At 39.6% G+C, this 25,213-nt stretch overlaps 1 protein-coding gene across 6 annotated transcripts in view; it reads left to right on the forward strand.

The window, feature by feature from the left end:
* LOC130909883 (calcium-activated potassium channel subunit alpha-1-like) overlaps window positions 1–14,137 on the forward strand; it is a 108,666-nt gene extending 94,529 nt beyond the window's left edge. For 3 of the 6 annotated variants that reach the window (XM_057826809.1, XM_057826811.1, XM_057826813.1), the window contains 5 exons: window positions 3,665–3,795; window positions 4,309–4,503; window positions 4,579–4,697; window positions 4,774–4,986; window positions 9,681–9,854. In XM_057826809.1, the coding sequence (XP_057682792.1) occupies window positions 3,665–3,795; window positions 4,309–4,503; window positions 4,579–4,697; window positions 4,774–4,986; window positions 9,681–9,702 (680 nt within the window). In that variant the 3' untranslated portion in view covers window positions 9,703–9,854. The other 3 variants (XM_057826812.1, XM_057826807.1, XM_057826810.1) reach the window with 3 other exon arrangements.
* The last annotated feature ends 11,076 nt before the right edge of the window (window positions 14,138–25,213 follow it).

Consider the following 25,213-nt stretch of genomic DNA (forward strand, 5'->3'; position numbering starts at 1 on the left):
ATTTTAATGAGATAATATCGCGTATTTACCTTTTTTCGATCCAAAAACTGTGTCAAGACCACAACTGGACTTTTTGGGGATTTTATGGGTGAAACACGGTAATATAACAACGGTCTCAATGCAGAAATCGCAGACATCAAGGAGTGGTCGACATTTTCTTTTTTAAATATTTACCCTTTTAACCCCCCCCCCCCCCCCCCCCAATTTTTCTTTGTTTGGATCAATTATTTATCATCTAAAATATCGGGGTAAATGCAACAGTAACAAAAAAAATACAATTAAGCAATAGTTATGAGGTAGATATCCGTGACCTATTTACAGACACTACTTTATTCATTGAGACATAATTTGTTTAAAATTTTGAAATATGCAAGTGAATAATTTTATGAAGTTGTTTTATTTTTGTTTTTAAACTAAATATTAGACATTATTTAATGATTCTAAGCTAAAAATGATAGACATTTTCAATAAGAAAGAATAATTACTTCTTTTTATGGCTGAGTGGAAACAAAAGCGGTTGCGCGGTGTCTGTAAACAGGGGTGTCCTGGGTAAAACGGACAAATTGAAAATAGTTCGGGGGATTTATGCGCCATGAAACTGCTATGGCAGCATATAGACATATTGTTCTAGCAAACACAACAGTTCTTTTGGCTTAAAATACAGCAGTTTATTTCAAGAGGGGTGGAAGAACAGAAACTTCTTTTTCAACCTTGTCTGTGTTTTCCACCATATATATAGTTCACATTTCAGTTTATATTCATGTACTTTCGCATCATTTTCTTTGGGTTATGTGTAAGAACAATAAGTAAAGACTGAAATATGGATTTTCTGTGTGTTATACTAGTATATTAAACAACTTGAAAAGTTGTAGGTATTACCAGGGGTGACAGTGGGCCAGAATGGTGCTATGACCCCTAAAATATTACTGCAACAGTGAAAACTCTTAAAAAATATTAAAAACAAAACAAAAAAAAGCCGATGCAAACATGATGCTACGTGGCTCGGAGCGTTATCATAGCATTCATGTTGTCGCTAGCATTAGCATTTAGCATTAGTAGCATTTAGTCCTCATCTTGAACTCTCGGGGAACTTTTTTATTTTTTATTTTTTTAACATCCAGTTCGTGGCCCTCAGATGGGTACAATTAATTAAAACTGTTCAGTTTGCACTGTCATCAACAAATGCGCGTTGTCCTTGTAGGTGCTACAATATAATTATAATTAATTTTTATTACCAAAAATAGTCACTTGCTCTAAACTTTTCTTGAATGATGTATCCATGAACCTTGTGTGATTTTTCTTTTTTTCTTTTCTTTTTTTAAATCAAAACAACTAGAGCAAAGATAGAAGAGGGAAGAGATTCAGAGCCTCAATTGCATATTGAAAAAACATATATCCTTATATATTAGGGGTTTGTCAAGTCAAGTCAAGGTTTAGTGAGGGTTGAGTCCAACAGGAAAAATAAGGCTTTTTTCTCACAGCATTTGAAAGTTTGTATACCATTAACCTCTTATATAAGTGAAAATTTAAAAAAAAATGTAAAAAGGATGACCTATTTTTGTGGAATGAAAAAGACACTTCAATCAGTTAATACTGTATAAACATTTGATGTGAAAGAAATAGAATGGATCATGTAATAACGTGTAGAACATGAAAAGTAACATTAGTTACTAACTCGATTACTTTTACTTACTTTTGGAAGAAGTAATTTGTAACTAATTGCTTTATTTAAAGTAGGATTAACAACACTGCTTATTTATTTTATATGCTCTGATTGGGAGGTTCAGAACATCTTCCATGCCAATGTGCACTTTGGACTTAATTATGTTCATTATGCTACTTATTTATTTCCTTATAATTTAAAAAAGTCAATGTGTGTGTGGTCTTCAAAATACATAATTTCACTATGCTTAATATAACATACTGTACATTCACAAAAATACATTACCGGTGTATATATTTATATATGCTAATGTTTAACTTATCTTCCATTTTAATGTACATCCTATGTTCTTATGTAGTTAAAATTATGGTTTTGCATTTAGATATGAGGAAATAAGGGAAAATAACAAATTAGGAGATGGAGGTTTGGGTTGCTTTTTGTTGACTTATTTTGCAAATCATAGAAAAAATATAATTTTGAATGAAAATCAGTTTCGCATGTATGCCTTGTGACAGTATGTGTAATGCATTAGCTTATTGCATGTGTATGTGTTATAGGTATAACTCTGCCAAAAGCATTTTTGTCTGCATTTCACTGGTTTTAGCTGGAAAAAAAAAATCTCGCTCTGTGGCGACGTTCATGTGAGGGACTTCCAACAAGAAATTCTAGCCACTTTCATCCCTGTGTATTACGTATATATTATGAACAAGTGCTGCAACGATTAATCGATTAACTCGAGTATTCGATTACAAAAAAAATATTCACATTAAATTTTGTTGCTTCGACTATTCGTTTAATTAAAGTGGCGTCTTAATGGTTTATTTTGAAAGTGTTTGCAATTAGTTTTATTGATGAGGGTGGATACAGTGCCCTTTGGTCTGCCTCTTTTCACATGGCTGAATCCAACTGCTCCCTGTTAAGACCAACGTGACCTAAGTTTTGGTTTGAGCTAATGTTTTTTAATGCATTCTTACTTTAGTTTATAGGTTCTCGGGTCTAAGACTCGTTCTTTAACTTAGTTATTTACCCAAGGCAAGCTGACAAAAGGCAGGGCACGGTGAGACAGAGTCAGAGAGTTGACGTTTTTCAACCTGCAGGTTGGGAGAGCCAGGAGACATGTTCCACGATCAATGTCTGATTGAAGTCTCTCCCTGAGCTCTCCCGTGCTGCTAACTTTTATTGAGGGCTTGTTGATGGGCAGAGTACAGTTACAACACTGTTGTCCAACGTGGCAGTATTCTAGTCATTCATTGAACAGTGCTTCCTGATTGAATTAAGAGTCACACTCCTGAGCAGGCAAGATATCTTTGTTTTGAACACACATTTGCACTCAAAGTACTGTAGCTTGGTGGAAAAGTACTGAGACGTTGTGTGATGAATCAACATATGTGTGTGTGTGTATTTATCAGCAAAATGTGAGCAATCACCAGTAAGCACACGATTATGGGCTAAAACTGTATTCTTCATAATAGCTTGGGAGTGCGCGTATAATAGCTGTGGGAGAGCAAACTGGCATAATATATTTGGCATACAACTGATCTTACATAGGTATATTTAGCCGTTTTTTTGTGGGAATATGTATCTGAAACATTAGTTTAGAGCACTGTTAAAAAAAAAAAAAAAAAAAACTTTAGAATTTTATAGCATTTAAGCTAGCAGACTTTTTCTACGTAAGTTAGCCAGTTGTTCTCTTGTTGTACATAGATCCTCATTAAAAAAAATAAAAAATTACACCGTTTGAGGCTCAGCTCAGGTATTTTAATTTTTCGTCCAGCGATTAATCGACAACTAAAATATTCGATAGCTGCAACCCTATTATGAACCCAAAATATGAAACTCACATTTTATTGTTTAGTACTAAAATGAAGAGAATTTGAATTGTGAGATTCAAGTTTTTATGCACATTAAACTGAAATGCAAAACTAGATATTTAAATATATTTTATATAACCCACATAAAAATGGTCAGTTTTTCAAATAATATCTATTTTTTTGTCCGTAGTCAACGATTCCAATGTCCAGTTCCTGGATCAAGACGACGACGACGATCCTGACACAGAGTTGTACCTGACTCAGCCGTTCGCTTGCGGCACCGCCTTCGCCGTCAGCGTGCTGGACTCCTTGATGAGTGCTGTAAGTACTCTTATTTACTACACATTTTGTGCAAATCTTTGTAATGTGTATCTCCAGTCGCGTTTTGACTACGTTCCCTAGTAATAAAATAAAGCTAAAGTCAAGGTTACCCTGTATAAAATCATCGCGTGACAGAACCTGCCAAAAAAAAATCAACCAAACGCTCTCTGATCCTATTAGCGTAGGGTGGGAAAAAAAAGAGTTGAGGTTTCAGCCAGACTGACGGCTTGATTTGTCTGCCTTTCTATTTGAGTGAGGTTTGAACAAAGCTGCCTTCGGAGGTAATGCGACCTAATGGACAGGCGTCATCCATCACGCTAGTCAATAAGTGGCTGAGGGAGATGTCACGCTGCTGTTAAAGGGATTGCGAGGCTAGAAAAAAAGCTACACATACTAGATGTAAGCAGGAGTGGCAAAAAGTACTTGCTGCCATTGATGGCGATAGACGTCCAATCCATTTTGACTGGGAGGGCTGACAGCAATTAGCAATGAACTTTGGTCTTACCTCACCAGACGTACTTCAACGACAACATCCTCACCCTCATCCGCACGCTGGTAACGGGCGGCGCCACCCCAGAGCTGGAGGGGCTACTGGCAGAGGAAAATGCGCTGCGGGGAGGCTACAGCACCCCGCAGACGTTAGCCAACCGGGATCGCTGTCGCGTGGCTCAGCTGGCTTTGTACGACGGACCCTTCGCTGACCTTGGGGTAAGTTAAAATCCATACACAAAGTTTTTGTTGTGTTAAAAAGGAAAATAGCACTGTTTCCTTGTTGTTTTGTAGGATGGCGGTTGCTATGGCGACCTGTTTTGTAAAGCGCTGAAAACATACAACATGCTGTGCTTCGGCATCTATCGGCTTCGTGACGCACATCTAAACTCGCAAAGTCAATGCACCAAACGGTGAGTCTTGTTTTTAATTGCTGCAAAATGCAACAAAGTCCTAAAAAAAACGACACATCCTCTATGTCTTCCATAGATACGTCATTACCAATCCGCCCTACGCCTTCGAGCTGGTGCCCTCGGACCTCATCTTCTGCCTCATGCAGTTTGACCACAACGCCGGCCAGTCGCGGACCAGCCTCTCGCACTCGTCTCATTCGTCCAGCAAAAAAAGCTCATCTGTGCACTCCATCACCACCATCAACCGAGCCAACCGCAACAAGAGCAGAGACCCTCGAGACAAGCTAAAGTACGTAAAATAAGTTAAAAATAAGGTTTGGACAAACCACATCAAGCCGCACTTAAAGCGGAAGTTCTGAATTTTTGACGGTATGTTTACTCTTGGAGTTAGCGGGGGTTTAATTAGTCGGTGGAGTTGATTTCAACAAATTACGTGCAGTTTGTTATTTATTAATTTCAGGGCTCCAGAGTGGATAAGCTAGTGTGAGTCAATGGGTCGTCCTAGCATGCCAAGAAAAAACGAACATAGTCAAATAAATTCAAAATACCCATGCGGCCAAAACAATGTCAGACCAAACTGCCCTAATTCATTTATTTCTGCGGGACTATTTTTTTAGATGCGTAATGTGACCTTCGGCCACTTGTGCTCATGCTGCATTCGAGGACGGTGGGAAATTGTACTTATCCCAGTCTGATGATACCAGTTCCAAGAGTTTTTTTTTTAAATTTTGGCCATCAAAAGACATGTTGACCTCTAGCAAACCTCCTTTCTCGTAAGCGATCAAATAGTGGAGGAAAAACGACTGCTTAGGTCATGAGTCAGCAACCCAAGGCTCTGGAGCCGCAAGCGCTGCCCTAGTGACTCCCTGGAGCTTTCAAAAATGTTTAAAAATGGAAAAAGATGGGGGAAGGTAATATATTTTTTGTTTTATTATGGTCTCTGTAGAAGGACAAACATGACACAAATTCTTCTAATTAATATTGTAATGAACTTGAGGCGGCATCGTAAAACAGAGTAGTCACGTGGTGTGTCCTTCTCCATAGGATGCCAATAAACATTTATCATGGAGGCTCATTGTGTATTTGTATCGAGCTGCAGTTATTGATTATATTTACCAATCGATTAATCTATCAATTAGTCCGAGTAATCGGATTGGGAACATTTAATGTGTTTAATGCGTCAATTTTAGGAGATTGAAAACAAAGGCTTGCTAAAATTGATCTTTCAAAAGAGTATTAAATGCGAATTCCAAATAAAATTCCAGTTTTTTTTTTTTTTTCAAACTATGCAGAATTGCACTTTCATTTCACAAGAGAGCAATAAATGCATTTCAAAATAAATTAAAATACCTGAGCCTCAAACAGTCTAAAAAAATTTAATGAGGATCAAAGTAAGACAAAAGAACAATTGGCTAACTTGCATAGCAAAATTCTGCTAGCTTAAATACTATAAAATGCAATGCTCTTAACAAATCGTTCACATATTCCCACGAAAAACTGCTAAATATACCTCTAAAATATGAATGCATAAACAATCATATTAGCTCAAACATTAACTTACAACCTGATGTTGGTCTTAACAAGGAGCAGTTGGATCCAGCCATGATAGATGAGTTTTGTCATATTGACTGTTGCTGCTAGAGGGCAATGTATCCACCCAAATCAATAAAACTAAATGCATACACTTTCAAAAGAAACCTTTACAACGCCACTCTAATTCAACGAATCCTCGAAGCAACAAAATTTGACAACATAGTGAAACATGCATTTAGAGGCTGTGGGAACTGACAGAAGAAATGGGGAAATGAGAGTTTCCACAAATTCCCTATGAAAAACGAGGAACAATACAAACTTGCTACGGCATAAACACACCGGTGAAAAAAATATCACTCCGCTCTGCAGCCTGTTACCGACAGAGTTGCTGGATAGCAAATGTTGCTGTTCATACTACAGTTATTGACATACAATGGTAAGTTTTAAGTCATCCTCAAAACATAGTCAACACTATTGATTGCATGGGTCATCGGTGATTTTCATGCGTGCATATGTTGCTTTTTACTGTCTTGCTAGGACAGGCCCATTGGCTCGCGCTAGCTTTGCCACACCGTGAAACTAAACCCTGAGTTATGCTACTGCGTTGCCGTGACGGCGAAGCGACTTCGGTGTCAATGAGCATTCGATAGTTCTGCGGCGTTGCTCTGTAATTCACCGCCAAGCCACTAGAGGGGTGTGGTGTTGTGTTTGTAGGGTTTTGGGAGACTCTTGACGACTTCGTTTTCTTCTGGTTACACTGCTATGCTAAAATGCTAACGGAGATAAAACGCTTGAATCTTCAGCTCATCAACATTGAACAACAAATGTTGAGGTGCAGGCGACGCACAAAACTATTCGGGGCGGTCTGTCGGACTGTTGATGCCGTCACATTACGAATTCTAGCCTAAGGTGGAAGCCAGCAAGCTGTGGCGGCTAGCTTCAAACTGGCGTCAAACACTGTGTCCAGCGTTTTGTCCGAGGTCTGCAAAGAATTGTGGACAGCCCTCCAGCCCGATTTTTTTTGCCGTGTCCTACAACCAGCCAGTGGGAAGTCATAGCAGATTTCTGGCGGCTATGGAATTTCCCAAACTGCGTCGTAAGCCTTGATGGTAGACACGTTATCATAAAAGCACCAAGGCACACTCAATCAGTGATGATGTCTCAAGTGTGTGAACTGTCTAGTTGAAAATTAAACATCAAAACAACTCATTTGACACAAAACCTGTGCTTTATTCTTCTTATACTTGGAGTGTGACACGTAAATAAGTCACAGACTCACAGCAAACATATGTACACAATAAATGATGACGTGCACCAACCAAAAATACGACATAAAGTGATAAAAAGCTGGCAGTTTTTGGCTGACACTGCTTCGTGTGGCCATTCAATTCCAGACACACACATACTTGTCTCGGTGGTTCTTCCATTTTTTTATTCAATCGCTGGCTGACCTCCAGCCCCGTATTTTCAGCAATCTCCTTCCATGAATTGCTTGCCATTTGGCAATCTTCATAATATCTTGACGAGTCATTGTAGAAGTTGTCGTACTTGCTCTTCGTTGATACTCTCGTCGGCTTGGTCCAAAGATGTTTGACAATGTCGGTGATTTCGCGCTGAACTGGAGACAACAGTCTGAGCCGACCAATCACAGTCCATTTCCACCACATCACCCGCATTGACGCGACGCAAAGTCAGAAAATTATGAAGGAACACGAAAGGCTACGGCGGAGGGTCGTAAATCGGGTCTGCCGCAGTAGCATAACTCGGCCTTGATAAATAACTGCACGGAATTTGTTGAAATCAAATCCACCGACTAATTCAACCCTTGCTAACTTGAAGATTAAGCCTAATGTCAAAAATTCTGAACTCCTTTAAATAAGCGGTCCTGATGAAAGCTACAGTACATACAGTACTGTGGTATTATGGCACAATGAACCAAGAACACTGTTTCAAAATTCATCAAACTTACAAAAAAAAAAAAAAAAAAAAAAACATCAAGCATCAACCTTCAACGTGGCTGCTTTTCATAACGCTAAAACTCAACATCCATTCATGCATTGCCATATGGCGGAAAACACTCAGGTGAGCTGAAGTCTGAGACCCCCAATTTGGCCAAATTTCAAAATTGTCCGATATGCACATGTGATACATCATTGGAAAGCTTAAAATCTCAATTTTCTGGAGGAATAAAAATTTTGAACAGGAAGGCATTTCGGAAAAAAAAAAATTAAACTGCAAAACCCTATCTGGAAGTGAGAGCACGCCAGAGCAGAATTAAAGACGCCATGATTTTAACAAGATACTATCGCGTACTTACCTTGTTTCGATCCAAAAACTCCATGTAGCATGTATCACTGAGTGTCAAGACACAGCTGTGAATGGCCACAGCCGGATTTTATGTGTGAAACACGTTAATAAAACAAGGGTCGCGATGCAGAAATCGCAGACATCAAGGAGTGGTCGGGATGTTCTTTTTCGTATATTTACCCTTTTAAACGTTGTTTTTCAATTTTTCTTTGTTTGGATCAATTATTTATCATCTAACATATCGAAGAAAATGCGACAGTAACAAAAAAAATACAATTAAGCGATAGTTATGAGGTAGATATCCATGACTTTTGTACAGACGCCATTTTTTTTCATTGCAATGTCATTTGTTTAAAAGTTTAAAATATGTGAGTGAATAAATTTTTAAAGTCGTTTTTTTTTTTTTTTTACGAAATATTAGACATCAATTAATGATTCTAAGCTAAAAATGACAGATATTTTGAGAAATAAATATAATTAATTACCAGAGTTTTATGGCTGGGTTGAAACAAAAGCGGTTGCGCGACGTCTGTAAACGGGGGCTTTCAGGGTAAAACGGAAAATAAAAAATAGTTCGGGGGCTTAATGTGCCATGAATCTGCTATGGCAGCATATAGACATTTTGTTCTATCAAACACAACAGTTGTTTTGGCTTAAAATACAGCAGTTTCTTTTAAAGAATGCAAGAGCAGACACTGCTTTTTCAGTCTTGTCTGTGTTTTCCGCCATATTCTATGCATTTTTCCATTATCTTACCGCACTTAGTGTGCTTTCTTTTTTCCCTCTAAAGCACCTCAAGAAAACATAGAGCAGCCCAAGGTATGGATATGAATGGTTATTAGCTACAACGACTCAAAATGTTCTGCTCGTTATTAACTGCATGTTACACTTGCATCCTTTACAACATGCAGGAAGATTGGACACTTGTTGGTGCTGCTGTTTTGGTTAACTACATAGTTCAAATTGGCTCAATTCAGTTAAAATAGGTATTAAGAATATTGGGATTATTTTTAACACTGTTGTTATTACCTGATGTGATGTATTAACCACCAAACAGCACACTCCGGTGGCAGCATGTGCAACAACATCCAGTCCTCAGTTCGAGATTTTAGGCGTAACGTCCCGCCTCTTGGTGTGTTCCAGAAAAGATATGGTTTACAGATGAGCAGCAGGGGGGTCATCTGAGGACCATACACACCAAGCCTGTGAATACGCATGCCGTCGCTGCCAACCACCACGCCGGTTCGCACAAACCCGCCAGCTGCTCCAACCCGCCAATCCGAGAAGCAAAAGACGAATGCTGACGCTGGTGGCGGCGGACATATGTCAGGCTGGCAAGGAAACAAAAACAAAGACAATCAAGTTAACCACGACACGATGTCCGCGCACCATATCAAAGTTGCCTTGCTGGCTCTCGATGAACTCCGGTGGTACCATGGTGGCGACAAACTATGCCTTTGTGACAGTTATTCTCACTGCCCGGAAAAACAGGCACCAGCCCCTCCCTCACACAATACGTATATAGAAACTATTCAAATGGAAGGTGCCTAAACTTTTCAGACTTCCAATATGTTGGCATTTCTCGTCTCGTATTCGGGGCGAGACTTAATAGTGATCTTTTACTCAAAAGTAATGCAACACTGCCATCTACTGGAAACTGTTAGTTATAACAGTGGTACATAAAACTGAATTTTAACAGTAAAGCTGCGCAATGATTTATAGATACTATTTCTATCTAAAGATAATGTGTATTATGCTGTACTTGTGGCAGTATCTAAAGCCAAGTTTTAGATGTCTTGTATTCAGACAAATATCCTGATCGTGAAATCAAACTTAAAAAAAAAAAAACTATGAAAGCAGTTAAAATCTGCCACTTATACTTCCTACAGTCCAATCACGGCTCTAATTTTGCGACATTTCGTACACGTGAAAGATTTTGCTGAAGCCTTACGTCTTCTACTTATTAGTCAGAAATTTTAGGGTAAGCCCTTCTTCCAAATATGATAGAGCTGTTTTACTACCAAATCAAAAGCAACTCAAAACTACATGGATACGGAAGCCACATATCGCAGGAAGTGGGCCTCTATAAGTCCTCCTTTGGCTTGAAGCACTGCCTAACACAAGTTTTGATTTCAACGCTAGGAAAATTAAAACACAAAACAGCTCTATCATACTACTACGTGCTTTTTACACGCTCCATCCATCAGTTTCGTTCCTGTATTGGATGTTTATGGAGTGCCAGGCAGTGCTTCGGCCATTGGAGGACCTCCAGAGGGGCCCACTGCTGCGAAGAGAGGCTTTTAGAATGTTCTTCTCCCATCGTTGCAGCTCAGAATGTATTTGTTAGCATGCCCCCGAAAAGTCTTAAAAGGACCACAATACATCACCTGTCAAAATTTGTGAAGCGTGTTCAAGTTTTTGTTTTGTATTTTGTGTCTAAATTGTAATTTTGACGACCTGGTAAACAGTTTACTATCACCCTATTAGTCAATCCATTTGGGCTGGCTGTGAATGATTGTGTCTCTGTGCCGCTGATGGAGATAAGATGTCCAATTCATTACAACCTGGAGGGCGCTGCCAGCCCCTCCAAGTTCGAATGGATTAGACGTCTATTGCCGTCAATGGCCGCCATGCGTTTGCAATACAATGGGGTTCACTGTATGTTTTACTGTCAAGCATAAACTGACTTGTATATGCTTTTTTTTTGTATCTTCACGAAATAAACGCTTATGTATTGTCGTTTCAAGCGTGATATTTTCAGGGCGTTTGATACTCCCCACTGTGCAATTCTATAAATTAAAATCGTATGACTGGAGCTGAGAAAAACTGGGAAAACGCTTTCACAATAAAATCCTAAGATCTATAGTAGGGCTGTCAAAATTATCGCGCTAACAGGCGGTAATTAATTTTTTAAATCACGTTAAAATATTTGACGCAATTAACGCACATGCCCCACTCAAACAGATTAAAATAACAGTACAGTGTCAATTGCACTTGTTACTTGTGTTTTTGGAGTTTTGTCGCCCTCTGCTGGCGCTTGGGTGCAACTGATTTTATGGTTTTCAGCACCATGAGAATTGGTGGTGCTGAACAATGGCGAGCTACTAGTTTATTTTTTGTTTGAAAATTTTACAAATTTTATTAAAATGAAAACATTGAGGCGTTTTAATATAAAATTTCTATAACTTCTACTAACATTTATCTTTAAGAACTACAAGTCTTTCTATCCATGGATCGCTTTAACAGAATGTTAATAATGTTAATGCCATCTTGGTTTATTGTTATAATAAACAAATGCAGTTCTTGTGTCTTATCTTTCCATTCCAACAATAATTTACAGAAAAATATGGCATATTTTATAGATGGACTGAATTGCGATTAATTACGATTAATTTTTAAGCTGTGATTAACTCGATTAAAAATTTTAATCTTTTGACAGCCCTAATCTATAGCTTTTTATTTGGGTTTTTCGTTTAGCAGTGGCCATGTAACTATGTTCAAAAGGGGTTTGGCCTTGTGACATCAGAAGCTGAATAAGCTTTTCCACAATGTAATGACCTATAGCCAGTGTTGGGAATAATGCCGTGATAGCGCTGTTACATAACTGTATTATTTTTTTCAGTAACTGGGTAATCTAATTATTTTTTCCGGCGTTACAAAGCAGTTACCGTTACTGGTGGTCAAAAGCGGTGTGTTACTTTGAATAAATTGAAGAAACTACCAGCCGTAGCGAGTCTACTCTGCTCTGTTCATTTGTCATCCAAGACTTGGGGTTTGTTCAGGTTCATGGCAATGAAAATAGTAAACCCACATAGCCTACCTTTGCAAGAACGAGGGAGTTGCCGTTTGATACGGTCATAATGTGCAGGTCCTGCACCCATCCGCAGCAAAACTGTTCGTAGTTTTGTCGCGATTTGTAATTTCGGAATCGCTGAGGAGTTAAGTAACATACACCAAACAACAAATACAGCAGAATGTCCATTTCACGTAATTGTGGAAGCCCGTCGACATCTCTACTCCAATTGTCTTCAGCTTGCTCGTAAGGGTGAACATTGTTCACATCCTTAACTTTGATCACATATCTGTTCTTCGCCTTAGTAACAAGTTTGTCTCTATCGAACTGGCAAGTTAAAGTTTAATGTCCCGCGAGCCAGACCTGCTTCCAATATGGCTCCATTGTTGTCAAATCTCACGTGATCTCCCATTCTGTAATGTAAACGCTCGAGCCTAATAGCGCACGTACTTCAGAGCCGGTGCTTTCACACACAAACCGGAACAGCGCGTGCGGTAAACACACACACGCAAAACAGATGCAGAGGGATATGATGGCAGAGCATTCAGAGTAAAATTTGTCCTTTACGAGGCGGAGATATAAACACTATTTCAAGTTGGTCGAAATTAGAGGAAAGAACGTGCATGTAAAGTGTAATTTATGTCCCGGGGCAAAGCTTTTGTCGACATCTGTGGTAAGCAATTAAAATCTGTTTATTTTTGTTGCACTTCAAGTGTAGGATAAATCTGCTGCTGGTGAGGTGCAATAAATATTACAAGGTTCTATAACACAACTACCTGTCTGTTCTTCTCTATTCAACTGACTCGAATACTGTTCAGAAAATTTCAAATACTTTGACATACAACTTCTTTTTAAAGTAACGGAAATAGTTACTTTCCCAGATAACTAGTTGCTTTTACTATAGAGTAATTCAGTTAGTAACTCACTTTTTGGAAGAAGTAGTGAGTAACTATAACTAATTACTTTTTTAAAGTAACGTGCCCAACACTGCCTACAGCAGCTCTTCATGAGTCTAATACTCTTACTAGGAGTCTTTGTATAATCCAAATCTACAATTTGCCAATGGTGGAACACTCACGGTTTCCATGACGACAGGTGTCCGTGCGAGTGCATCAGCCAGCTGGAATCAACGGTGATCCTTTGGCAAAACAAGGGAGGGGGGGGTCATTACGACAGCTTGTCAAATCAATGTTGAGGGTGTCCGGACTGATGAAGGCGTCGCCCTCCGCGCGCTGACACAAGTGTCAATAGCGGGCGGCCCGTGGCGGCGCACTCCCATGATTGGAGCGAAATGCCCATCAGTCAGGCAGCTGAGCCGGACTAATGATTCCCCGCGCTGCCTATTAGAGCGACATGACAGTTTAATCCTGTGGGCCCCGACCGCGCTAAAGTGACCTTGGCGCTGCCGATTGAGGCTGAGGTGAATTGACAAGAGCGGATAAATCTTTACCTTGGGCTATTAAGTGAATTACAACAAGCGCGATACAAAGCTTTTCCCAAACCTTAACTCACTGGATGCCATTGACGGCAAAAGATGTCCAATCCATTTTGACTGGGACAACATGGATTTGACGTACAGTGGGGCAAATAAGTATTTAGTCAACCACTAATTGTGCAAGTTCTCCCACTTGAAAATATTAGAGAGGCCTGTAATTGTCAACATGGGTAAACCTTAACCATGAGAGACAGAATGTGGAAAAAAACAGAAAATCACATTGTTTGATTAAAAAAAAAAAAAAATTTGCAAATCATGGTGGAAAATAAGTATTTGGTCAATACCAAAAGTTCATCTCAATACTTTGTTATGTACCCTTTGTTAGCAATAACGGAGGCCAAACGTTTTCTGTAACTCTTCACAAGCTTTTCACACACTTTTGCTGGTATTTTGGCCCATTCCGCCATGCAGATCTCCTCTAGAGCAGTGATGTTTTGGGGCTGTCGTTGGGCAACACGGACTTTCAACTCCCTCCACAGATTTTCTATGGGGTTGAGATCTGGAGACTGGCTAGGCCACTCCTTTGTTGCCCTGGCTGTGCGTTTCCCAGAACCACAAGGGGGGACCTAGTGAATTACCTACAGAGAGCTGGGACCACAGTAACAGAGGCTACTATCAGTACAATGAGCCGCCAGGGACTCAAATCCTGCACTGCTAGACGTGTCCCCAATGCTGAATAAAGTACACGTCCAGGCCCATCTGCGGTTCGCTAGAGAGCATTTGGATGATCCAGAAGAGGACTGGGAGAATGTGTTATGGTCAGATGAAACCAAAATAGAACATTTTGGTAGAAACACAGGTTCTCTTGTTTGGAGGAAAAATAATACTAAATTGCACCATACCCACTGTGAAGCATGGGGGTGGAAACATCATGTTTTGGGGCTGTTTTTCTGCAGAGGGACCAGGACGACTGATCTGTGTAAAGGAAAGAATGAATGGGGTCATGTATCGTGAGATTTTGAGTGAAAATCTCCTTCCATCAGCAAGGGCATTGAAGATGAGGTGTGGCTGGGTCTTTCAGCATGACAATGATCCCAAACACCCAGCCAGGGCTACAAAGGAGTGGCTTCGTAAGAAGTATTTCAAGGTCATGGAGTGGCCTAGCCAGTCTCCAGATCTCAACCCCATCGAAAATCTACAGAGGGAGTTGAAAGTCCATGTTGCCCAACGACAGCCCCAAAACATCACTGCTCTAGAGGATATCTGCATGGAGGAAGTGGCCAAAATACCAGCAACAGTGTGTGAAAAGCTTGTGAAGAGTTACAGAAAACGTTTGGCCTTTGTTATTGCCAACAAAGGGTACATGACAAAGTACTGAGATGAACTTTTGGTATAGACCAAATACTTATTTTCCACCATGATTTATAAATAAATTCTTTCAAAATCAAACAATGTGATTTTCTGTTTTTTTTTCCACATTCTGTCTCTCATGGTTAAGGTTTACCCATGTTGACAATTACAGGCCTCTCTAATATTTTCAAGTGGGAGAACTTGCACAATTAGTGATTGACTAAATACTTATTTGCCCCACTGTATATCACCATCAGTGCTAGTCAATTAGTAACTACATAAAAAACAAAAAAAGCTGCCTTCATCAGTCATCATCACACTCACATAACAATGAATAAAATTGTTTCACTATTGCTATAAGTGGGTTAGCAAGCATTAGTATTGTCATTTTTGACAGAGGATAAAGAATATACACTCTTACATTTTGACACTTTTGACAAATGGTGTATACCAGTACTTCTCAAATAGTAAGACGCAGAGTGATGCTGTGGGTGGCGCATGAGACCTTGGGGAACATACTTTTTTGCCGTACTAGAATTAACGTGTAATTACACATCCACTCACTGTGTGGCAGTGGCGCTCTCATCTTCATAGTGTACGCGGTATTTTTGAACCAAAAAAGAGCACACAGCAAAGAGCGCTGGAGCTTTATAACGAGGAAATAGGATGAAGCGTATATAACAGTTGGCTTCTGGCTTTGACTTTTAATACAGTGGGAGACTAAGAAAAAACAGTCTGTTTACAGTATCTCAAAATGCTTGCAGCGGATAACAGGAAGCCAAATCAATTAAGACAAACACATTGATAAGCCGCTCGATTTTTTTTCCCCCAGCGAAAATGTGCCGAATATTGTCAACAACCGTCCTGCATTGTCAATGTTACATCAGTAAACCAGTGAGCACTGTTAGCATCATATAAGGTGGCATACCAAGTTGCTCAGTGCAAAATAACCTCGCACCATAGCAAAGGAGCTGTTACCGCCTGCAGCAAAAATAAAAACTGTCCCTCTGTCCAATGACACTGTCATTTTTGTTAAATTAAAAAAAAAAATTCTGGTCAAATTGGTTGGCATATTGTACTCTAAGTTAATGTTGCTAATCAATTTGAATTTGTTATTATTGATTTTATTAAATTTGTATAAGGTGTATTTATACTGTTTGAATGTGATTTTTTTTTTTTTTTTTTTTTTTAATTCAGGCAAATTGATGTGCTTTGTCTTTTCTGTTACAAACAAAATGTTAATAAAGTTATACTTTATTCCTCTTTAATATTAAAAAGGAAACCTTGCTGTGCACATGTGTACTTATAATAATAATTTTAAAGACAAATGACACTATTTACAGTGGCAGCAGAGAGTTGGGGGGCGCGAAACGTTCACGTCTTCCTGGGGGGTGTGGGGGGCAGGGGCATGACAGAAAATAATTGAGAAGCACTGGTGTATAGACCCTACCCACGTGACGTCACAACTCTGCCCTCCTGACTGGTGACGCCCAATTGTCCGTCAACACATCGTGTTTACCTGTTACGGCTACGTACATTCCTCCTATTTACGGCGTGTTTTTCTGCTCGTTAACATTAATAATCAAAATGGTGAAGGCGTGTGTGGCGGTCAGTTGCAATAACAGAGAAGATAGACGGAGAGACTTGAAGTTCTACCGGATTCCGAGAGACCCGGAGAGGAGAGAGCGAGATGGGCTGCTACAATTCGACGAGAAAACTGGGCTCCAAACGATTACCACAGATTATGTAGTAGTCATTTTATATCTGGTAAGATGCATTTAATATATATTTAGAGGGTTTTGGGCTGACAACCACAATTAAGATCATTGCTAGGCTAATCGCCGACAACATACACGTATGTATGTAGTGAGAGTGCTATCGCTAAACCATATAAACATTGAAAGCCCTAGCTCCATTGACAAATGACATGAAATACATTAGACTCGACAGTGGATGTTAGCAAGAACAAAAGATTTTGAATTGAAAATTTCGTAACTCACCTTTCCAAGCACAAGATAGATTCCTGCCGAATTTTCGTGGACGAGGACCTGTTTCACCCAACCAGCAACGAAGTATTTATCAGCCTCCAAGCTCTTAGAGTTTTTCAAACTTTCGTGAGAATAGGCTGATTTTGTGTGGACAAGATAGTTGTACATATCAGGGTAGCTAGCAGATGTCAGGCAAATACGGCGAAGACAGCGGGTCGAAAAACATCGATTTAGGCATCAAATATGGATCTGGCGAATGGATAAACTGAAGCTTTTCCACATAACGCCTTTTATGCAACGCATCAAGTGAGTTTACGGCATCCGAAAGCACCGGGTCTTCCATGAAATGCATTATAAATTGCTCGATCAATTGAGACCATTGATAATACAGACACAAAATGACGGACAAGGGGGCGGAACAATATAGCGATCACGTGATTTTGTGACGTCGGTGGGTAGGGTCTATACACATGTTTATTATGTGGTAAGTTGACGAGTGTAGTTCTGTCCATTGGTGTTCAAAGCGTTGCCACATTAATGCTCATGGTTAGCATGATATGTGTGCAATAAGCTAGGACACATTTGAGAATATTTGTCATGGTTTCTTTGACATGACCAAAAAATCATTTTTGGGGGAAGAATTTTTCTGACAAAATGCTGTTTTGAAGTGAGTTGAATTCACTTCCAACTAGGCATGTGCCGGTATGATAACCTTAAGCCAAAATATCACGGTTTCAGGGTATTGCAGTTACAGCTGTAAAATGTGTTACTTTGAGATACTGCATCTGGGTTTAAAAAAAGGAAAAAAAACTTTTTTCCATTGAAATTGATTTCTTTTTTTCAAAACATATGAGCAAATTGGAACATAGAGTAAGTATGTTAATATAAATTAAAGAGAAAAAATCTAAATGAAATGAAAATAAATGCAGCCCTTCAGTGAGCCTAAATCCACAGCCACAGTTTAACATTATTACCATAAAAACAAAAAAAAAAAGAATTATTTTCCACAAAAAGCACGTGTGTATGACTCGTATTATCCATACACTCTCAACACAGACAGTTGCCAGAGAGAAAAAAACACCACGTTTTACCACCGCTAGACACACTGAACACGCTGGTGGGAAATGTTCATGACTGGGTTTACTAACCTTTAATTTTGTCAAAACGCAAACACATATTGGAGGTATTGCCTCCTTGGCAACCACCCTTCGCAAACATGTTTTACATGTCGGTTGGCTCTCCTCCTCTAAGCTGCGGCCGTCTGTAACTTTTCTGTAGCCGAATTATTCCCATACCATCGATTTTGTTTTCTTCGATGGGGGAAAAAGTTCAGGAGTTTCATCTCATCCAGCCATCATGTAGCACAGCTGACTCACTGACACTGAGCAACAACATGTGGGGGAGGGCTGAGTCTTACAGCTGCAAACAAGGGATTTCCCTTGTATTTTTTTGGACATAAAAAATAGCTAATACCTTAGGGATGGTATGACGGAAAATTTTTGCGGTTTTGAAACCTTGACGTTTTTATACCACGGTATACCTTAAAATCGGTAATCGGCACATGAGTACTTTCAACATACAGAGCTTGTAACACAATTTTTTTGCTTTCAAGTCAAAGCCTACCGGCTGTGTTTTGCCACGAGTTGGGTGACTTGCATCTCAAAAATTGCTTTAAGCATCCTTGTTTTTTATTTCAATGGTATCTCTTAAAATTAGCAATTTTACTTTAGGCTATTGTCGAGTTCTAAGTGAATTTGTATTCATTTCCTGTTCTGTGGTTTAGCCCTGATACTTCGCAATCCCGAGAACAAGCAAAGGCTCACTCAAAAACATAGCTCAGTTCTCTATATATTAAATAGCAATGGTGGGATATTGCACAGGTTTGTGGCAGCCTCGGGGCTCTCGGCATACATCTGTCTTCAGGCTACGCAAAAGCCGGCTTCGAGTTTGGAAAGAGGCCATGTGTTTACACAGATGCTTGGAGCTCTTAAGCACACTGTGGCACCATCTTCAGAGCCGGGGGCACGTCATGCATTTTGTACGAGTTTACCCTTTGATACGGAAATGGATGAGGAGGGCTCACACGCGCAGCATAATGACTGTGTGAATGATTCAAAAGCGACAGGACCTTCCATCATTTACGTCGACGTCACATTAGACTTTTTGTCGACTTGTTGCATGAATATCAAAAATGTTGATTTACAGTAAAGTTGTCCGATAATCAGTGTTGGGCACGTTACTTTAAACAAGTAATTAGTTATTGTTACTTACTACTTCTTTCAAAAAGTAACTTAGTAACGGAATTACTCTATCATAAAAGTAACTAGTTACCAGGGAAAGTAACTATTTCCGTTACTTTAAAAAGAAGTTGTTGTATGTCAAAGAATTTTAAATATTCTCAGCAGTATTCAAGTCAGTTGAATAGAGAAGAACAGACAGGTACTTGTCTTATAGAACCTTGTAATATTTATTGCACCTCACCAGCAACAGATTTATCCTACACTTGAAGTAAAACAATATAATAAAATAACAATCAGAAGTAAACAATATAAAGTGAGTTTAATCAATTAAATCTAACTCTCACAACCTGAGAAAACTAGTCAAGTAGACATAGCCTACTGTACTTCAAGTATTTTGACTTGAAATAGTGTTCATATCGCCACCTCGTAAAGGACAAATTTTCCTCTGAATGCTCTGCCATCATATCCCTCGGCATCTGTTTTGCGTGTGTGTGTTTGCCGCACGCGCTGTTCCGGTTTGTGTGTGGAAAAAAACGGCTCTGATTGGCTTACTATGACACATGACTTTAACCCTCAGCCAATCACAATCACTTCCATCGCATCTATCCAGGTGGTGCATTCAGGTAGCCTCATCCCCCTACTCCTCCCGTCACCCTGAAAGCGTCTGCCGTCCTTAAGATGGAAGCTGCATTCTTGCTGGCTGACAGTGGGGGATGGGAACGAGGCTAGCATTCAGGTGTAGCAAAAACAGAAACGTTAGCAAGCTGGAAAGCATTGTCTAATTGATTGAGCAGGGACAAACAGCCTGGAGTCATAAGAAGTACATGCTATAATATTCTGATACAGAATTATCCGAGGCACCCTATAGTGCACATGGCGTCAATATTGTTTTGCTCACATGATGCGGGAGTGAGTTAGAGACACGGCCTGCCGAGACCCGTAAGTTTGTGTTAATGTTGAAGTTATATGTGCTATTAAAGAAACAGAGTGCCAGCACGTCCTGTGTGGTATATCTTTGCTAAGAAAAAGCACAAAACAAAACACGTGTGCTATTCTCGAACCTGAACGCACCCAAAGTCTTGGATGAGAATTAAACAGAGCAGAGTAGGCTGGTAGTTTCTTCAATTTATTCAGAGTAAGTAACGCACCGCTTTTGACCGTCAGTAACGAACGGCGTTGTAACGGTGGAAAAAATAATTAGATTACCCCGTTACTGAAAAAATAACGCCATTATGTAACCGCATCATTTATAACGCCGTTATTCCGACTGCCGATAATACTTTTTTAGCCGATATTGTCCAACTACAAAAATCCAATACCGATATCAAACCGTTACCGATATTGTATATACGGTCGTGGACTTATTATTTTTCAATGTATTGTTCATTTAATTTTTGCGCACTCTCAAGCATCTTAGTTTGGAGAAATCTAATGGTCAATAAGCATAACTGCTGTGCCAAGCTGTGACCAGCCCTTTTACAAAAGCAGAAGTTTCTACATTCATTTTGAAGGCAACATGCATGTTGGCCCAAAACCGATGTCGATGTTCTTTGCTAAAATATCAAAAGGCTTTTATCGGCCGATATTATATCGGTCCATTCTTAATTTACTGGTACATAACCAAAAAAACGTGCTGACCCCTCACTCTTTTTGTTTTGCTTATGTGGTATTGTTTCTTTTCACCAAGTACCATCTAAAAAAAAAGTACAATAGAATGACTCCCAATAAAATACTATTCAACAGAGTATAAGTCACAAACAAGTCATTTTTCAAGAGTGAAAACTTTTTTTTTTTTTACATACTTGATGCGTATACCCTTCGATTTTAGATAACCAACATATTCTGCGAATTCTCTCCTATTATAGCGGTTAATGTACCATTCAGGTACCATAATTTTTAGACTATAAGCCGATATTTTTCTCAACTGCTTTTAACGCTGCAGTTTGTGCTTTATCTATGATTTCTTTCCTGCCTAATGACCTGCATATACATAGATGAAATAATACAACGAACGTGGAAACCTTAACTTATAGTTGAAGGGAATAGTACATTTTCTCGTATTTACTGTTTGTATTACTCTAACACACCCAATATAAAATAAATAGCATTTATACCATAGTTTAAGAACAACAATCAGAATATATTTGATTATATAAACAGTTGGACTTGAAATGATTAGAATTTGTGGGGCCAAGACAATGGGCAGATAAGGACAGAACAGATGCAGGACGCCTTCTGACCACAGAAGCCTAACGCGCGTCATGTAGCTGACTGAGCAAGACTGACGCTGACAAGCAGGTGATAGGCAAGACATCGACAAACCCACGTCTGCACCACTAAATCCCGCAATCAACTCTTCTGGACAGTCCAGAACAAATGGCGGGATAGCTTGTCTTTCCAGGAACCCGTGACCGAGACGTAAACACTCAGCACTCACGTGGCGCTGAGGATGGAAAAATCCTTAACTCTCGTTGTCCTGCTAACAGTAACGCCCGAATTCTCCTGTCGAACAGAAAATAATCCTAAAGAACGGCAGAACACACCAGACCACAGCCCGCCTCACCATAGCCTTTAAAAGACTGAATGCTTAACTAATCATTTTTCTCGGGAATCTTTTGTTGAATGGGATATGGTGATCCTGGATCCAGTTTGCCTCCTCGCGTGGGTCTCTCTGTGCTTTGATTGCTGCCGACTTGGAATAAATTGTCAACTCGTGTTTCGAAGCCTTTTTCCCAGCTTTTAAAATGGAGCCAGTACAAAGGGTTAAGCCTAAGGTGAGTTTGGCCTTTTGGGCGGGTTGTCTGAGTTCCGCCGCCCCGGGTCGTCTGAGTTCCGCCGCCCCGGGTCATTGGAATTGGCGGTTCCAGCAGTTCGGCTGGCGTGATTCCGGCAATGTGGCTAAAAGATCAGATTCCTTCATAATCCAGTGCAGTTTACACACACAGTATACAGTGTTACCTCTACATACGAATTTAATATGTTCCATTACAGAGTCTGTAAATTGAAATGGTCATATTTCGACTGGGATTTTCCCATAAGAATACATTATAATTCAATTAATTCCACAGCCCAAAACCCTAAGCTAAATACTTAATAAATACTGTTAGTGCAATTACAAATAGCAATTACACATAGCAAAACAAATAAATTATAAATACAAATTGGAAAAATATTAATATAATAATAATAATGTAACAAATCTGGTTCTATTGTGGCGGTTGTGTTTTGCATGCTGTTCGTGAACGCACCGTGTGACTGACGAGAGAGCGGTGCGATAGAGTGGGAAGTTTTTATGGTACTTTTTTACCATGTTGTTGTTGTTGGCGTCGGCTTGGCAGACAGTGGCGGCATTGTGATCAAAAACCTGACGAAGTTAGCGATTTCTTTGCCAATGTTACAATCATAATAATAGTCATAAATCGGAAATAAAGCGTTTTTATTGTCACCTTTACTGGCGAACGGAGGTCGTAGGAGACCGGCCATATTGTTGAGCCAGTTCACTCACGCAAACAACGCTCATATTTTTCTACAATTTCCTTCTCAATTTCAATGGTAAGCGTCACCTTTTTCCTATTTTCACCATCTCCACTAACCTTCTTGGGACCAGTGTTGATTTCTGTCACAAAAAAATCTGGGAAAACAATGAAATTGCGACGTCATAAATTGTCGTATTTCGAGCATATCGTCATATGTTGAGACAAATGACGAGTCAACGTTTATGTCGGATGTCGATGCGATTGTATCTTGAGCTACCATTGAATAAACAAAAAAATAATAATTTTTGTGGAATTTGAGGAGTGCGGCTTATAGATAGCTGCGACTTATAGTCCACTATTGTTACTGTAAGTGAAAACAAAAAAGAACAAAAAACATCTATATTTTTTCTTGTTGGCCTCTTCCCTTACAGCAATCTCTCCAAACTGATTTACACTACACGTCGCATTATTTACACTTGATTCATGTTGGTGTCTACAGCACAGCGGAGGTTAATAGAAACGCCAGCGTGGCACTGTGATTTAGTCAAATGTCCGCATCCAAGGTTCACCGGGATTCATGCATTATGCACAAAGACGGCGACGTGACCTTCCTCCGTGTGTACACACGCGAGTCGGGCTTGACCTGCTCTCGCCGGTGTTCATACGTTGCGGCAGCAAGCCAGCGGCGCCGTTAAACGACTCTCATTCTTTATGGCGTCGTAACATAAGAGCTATATAATTTTGATTTAACATCGTCGGATTTAAAGGTATGACGTTAGATGCTCGTAAATCACACGCCAACTACGTGTCGGACGAATGCAGAGTCAACACTTGGGCCTGCTGTTTCAATGTAAATATTATACAAGGGGAAATAAAAGGCTTGCAGGGGAGTCAAGGAATCGCCATATATCAAGACTATCTTAGCTGGTTAACTCATTGGGCGCCATTGACGGCGATAGATGTCTAATTTCCTTGAACCAGGAAGGCTGAAAGACTCCTAACCAATCCAAAGGCTCCCTTTCTAAAGGCAGCGTTGACATATTCGCGCAGCTTCCAGCGGGTGACGCCGACGCGACTTGACGCGTACCAAACCTGCAATGTCCCAAAGCCATCTGCGCCTGTCAGCTCGGCCGACATCAGCGGCGCCGTCTCCATGCCGCCGTGACACACGTCACAAACTTTTACATGTCTGCTCTTTTTCGGCACGCCGCTGCGCTCGATCGGGATACAAAAATGAAATGGGCCTATTAGCCGACGAGGCTAACGCGGCCTAACTCATTCAGTCGGATTAGGTTAGCTACGGCTACGTGCTGCAAATGTGTGGCACTTTGGGACTGCTTGACAAGTGGAGCCACGTGGCTTTCATATTTAAAAAATGTTAATATAATTGAAACATGATAATAGCAAAAAAAAAAAAAAAAAAAAAAAAACAACCATAATGATATATATATATTAACCAATTTGCTGGCATTGACGGAGATAGCCACCCCTTTTACTTCAAATGGATTGGACTCCTAGGAGCAGAGGTGGGTAGTGTAGCCATAACCTTTACTCAAGTAAGAGTCCTGTTACTTCAAAATAATATTACTCAAGTAAAAGTAGTCATCCAAATAATGTACTCAAGTACAAGTAAAAAAGTATCCAGTGAAAAGAATACTTCTGTACTGAGTAACATTTTGAGTAACTGCTTACATTTTTGTTTGATCTTTTTTTTCTTAAACAATGGTGGTTTTTTTTCTCAGCACAAACTTATCTATATGAACTGTTGTTATAATTATACTGTACAATAACCCATAACAACCACATTAAGCCAAAGAAATACAAAAGAAGGAAAAATTCTGGCGATAGAAAAAAAACACAGAAATGAAGCATTATTAGTCAAAAGAGCATGGGTGCCCTCTGGTGGATAAAATAGTTAAAATAGATAAAATAGTTCTAAAAACTGACAGCTCTACGTCAAATACAGTGATCTCTCGCTACTTCGTGCTTCAAACTTCGCGCCCTCAGTACATCACAGATTTTGTTTTTTCAATTTAAAAAAAAAAAAAAAAAAAAAAAAAAAGTCGATCCGATCGCACAGTCTCCCTCTCACTCCCTCCCTCTCCCGGCTTTTTGTCTGTCATGCAGGCAGTGCACGTGCACTGGAGTTTTTTTAAATAAAGTTAACGATGATTGACAAATGAATGTGTTTGATCTTTCTAGAGTCACCAATTTTTGGAGCGCCGCATGCATCATTCATCGTTTAATTTGTTAAACAGTTGCTGTGGCAACTCATTGTGTGTAACTGAGCAGCTATTGTGGATTTGAGTAGACTCACTCAATAAAGCAAAGCATTTTTCTACTACTTTTTTTTTGTTTTAAAATAATTTTAGAAAAAACTATATATAGATAATA

The sequence above is a fragment of the Corythoichthys intestinalis genome, chromosome 21 (assembly GCF_030265065.1).
Source record: "Corythoichthys intestinalis isolate RoL2023-P3 chromosome 21, ASM3026506v1, whole genome shotgun sequence".
Lineage (NCBI taxonomy): Eukaryota > Metazoa > Chordata > Actinopteri > Syngnathiformes > Syngnathidae > Corythoichthys > Corythoichthys intestinalis.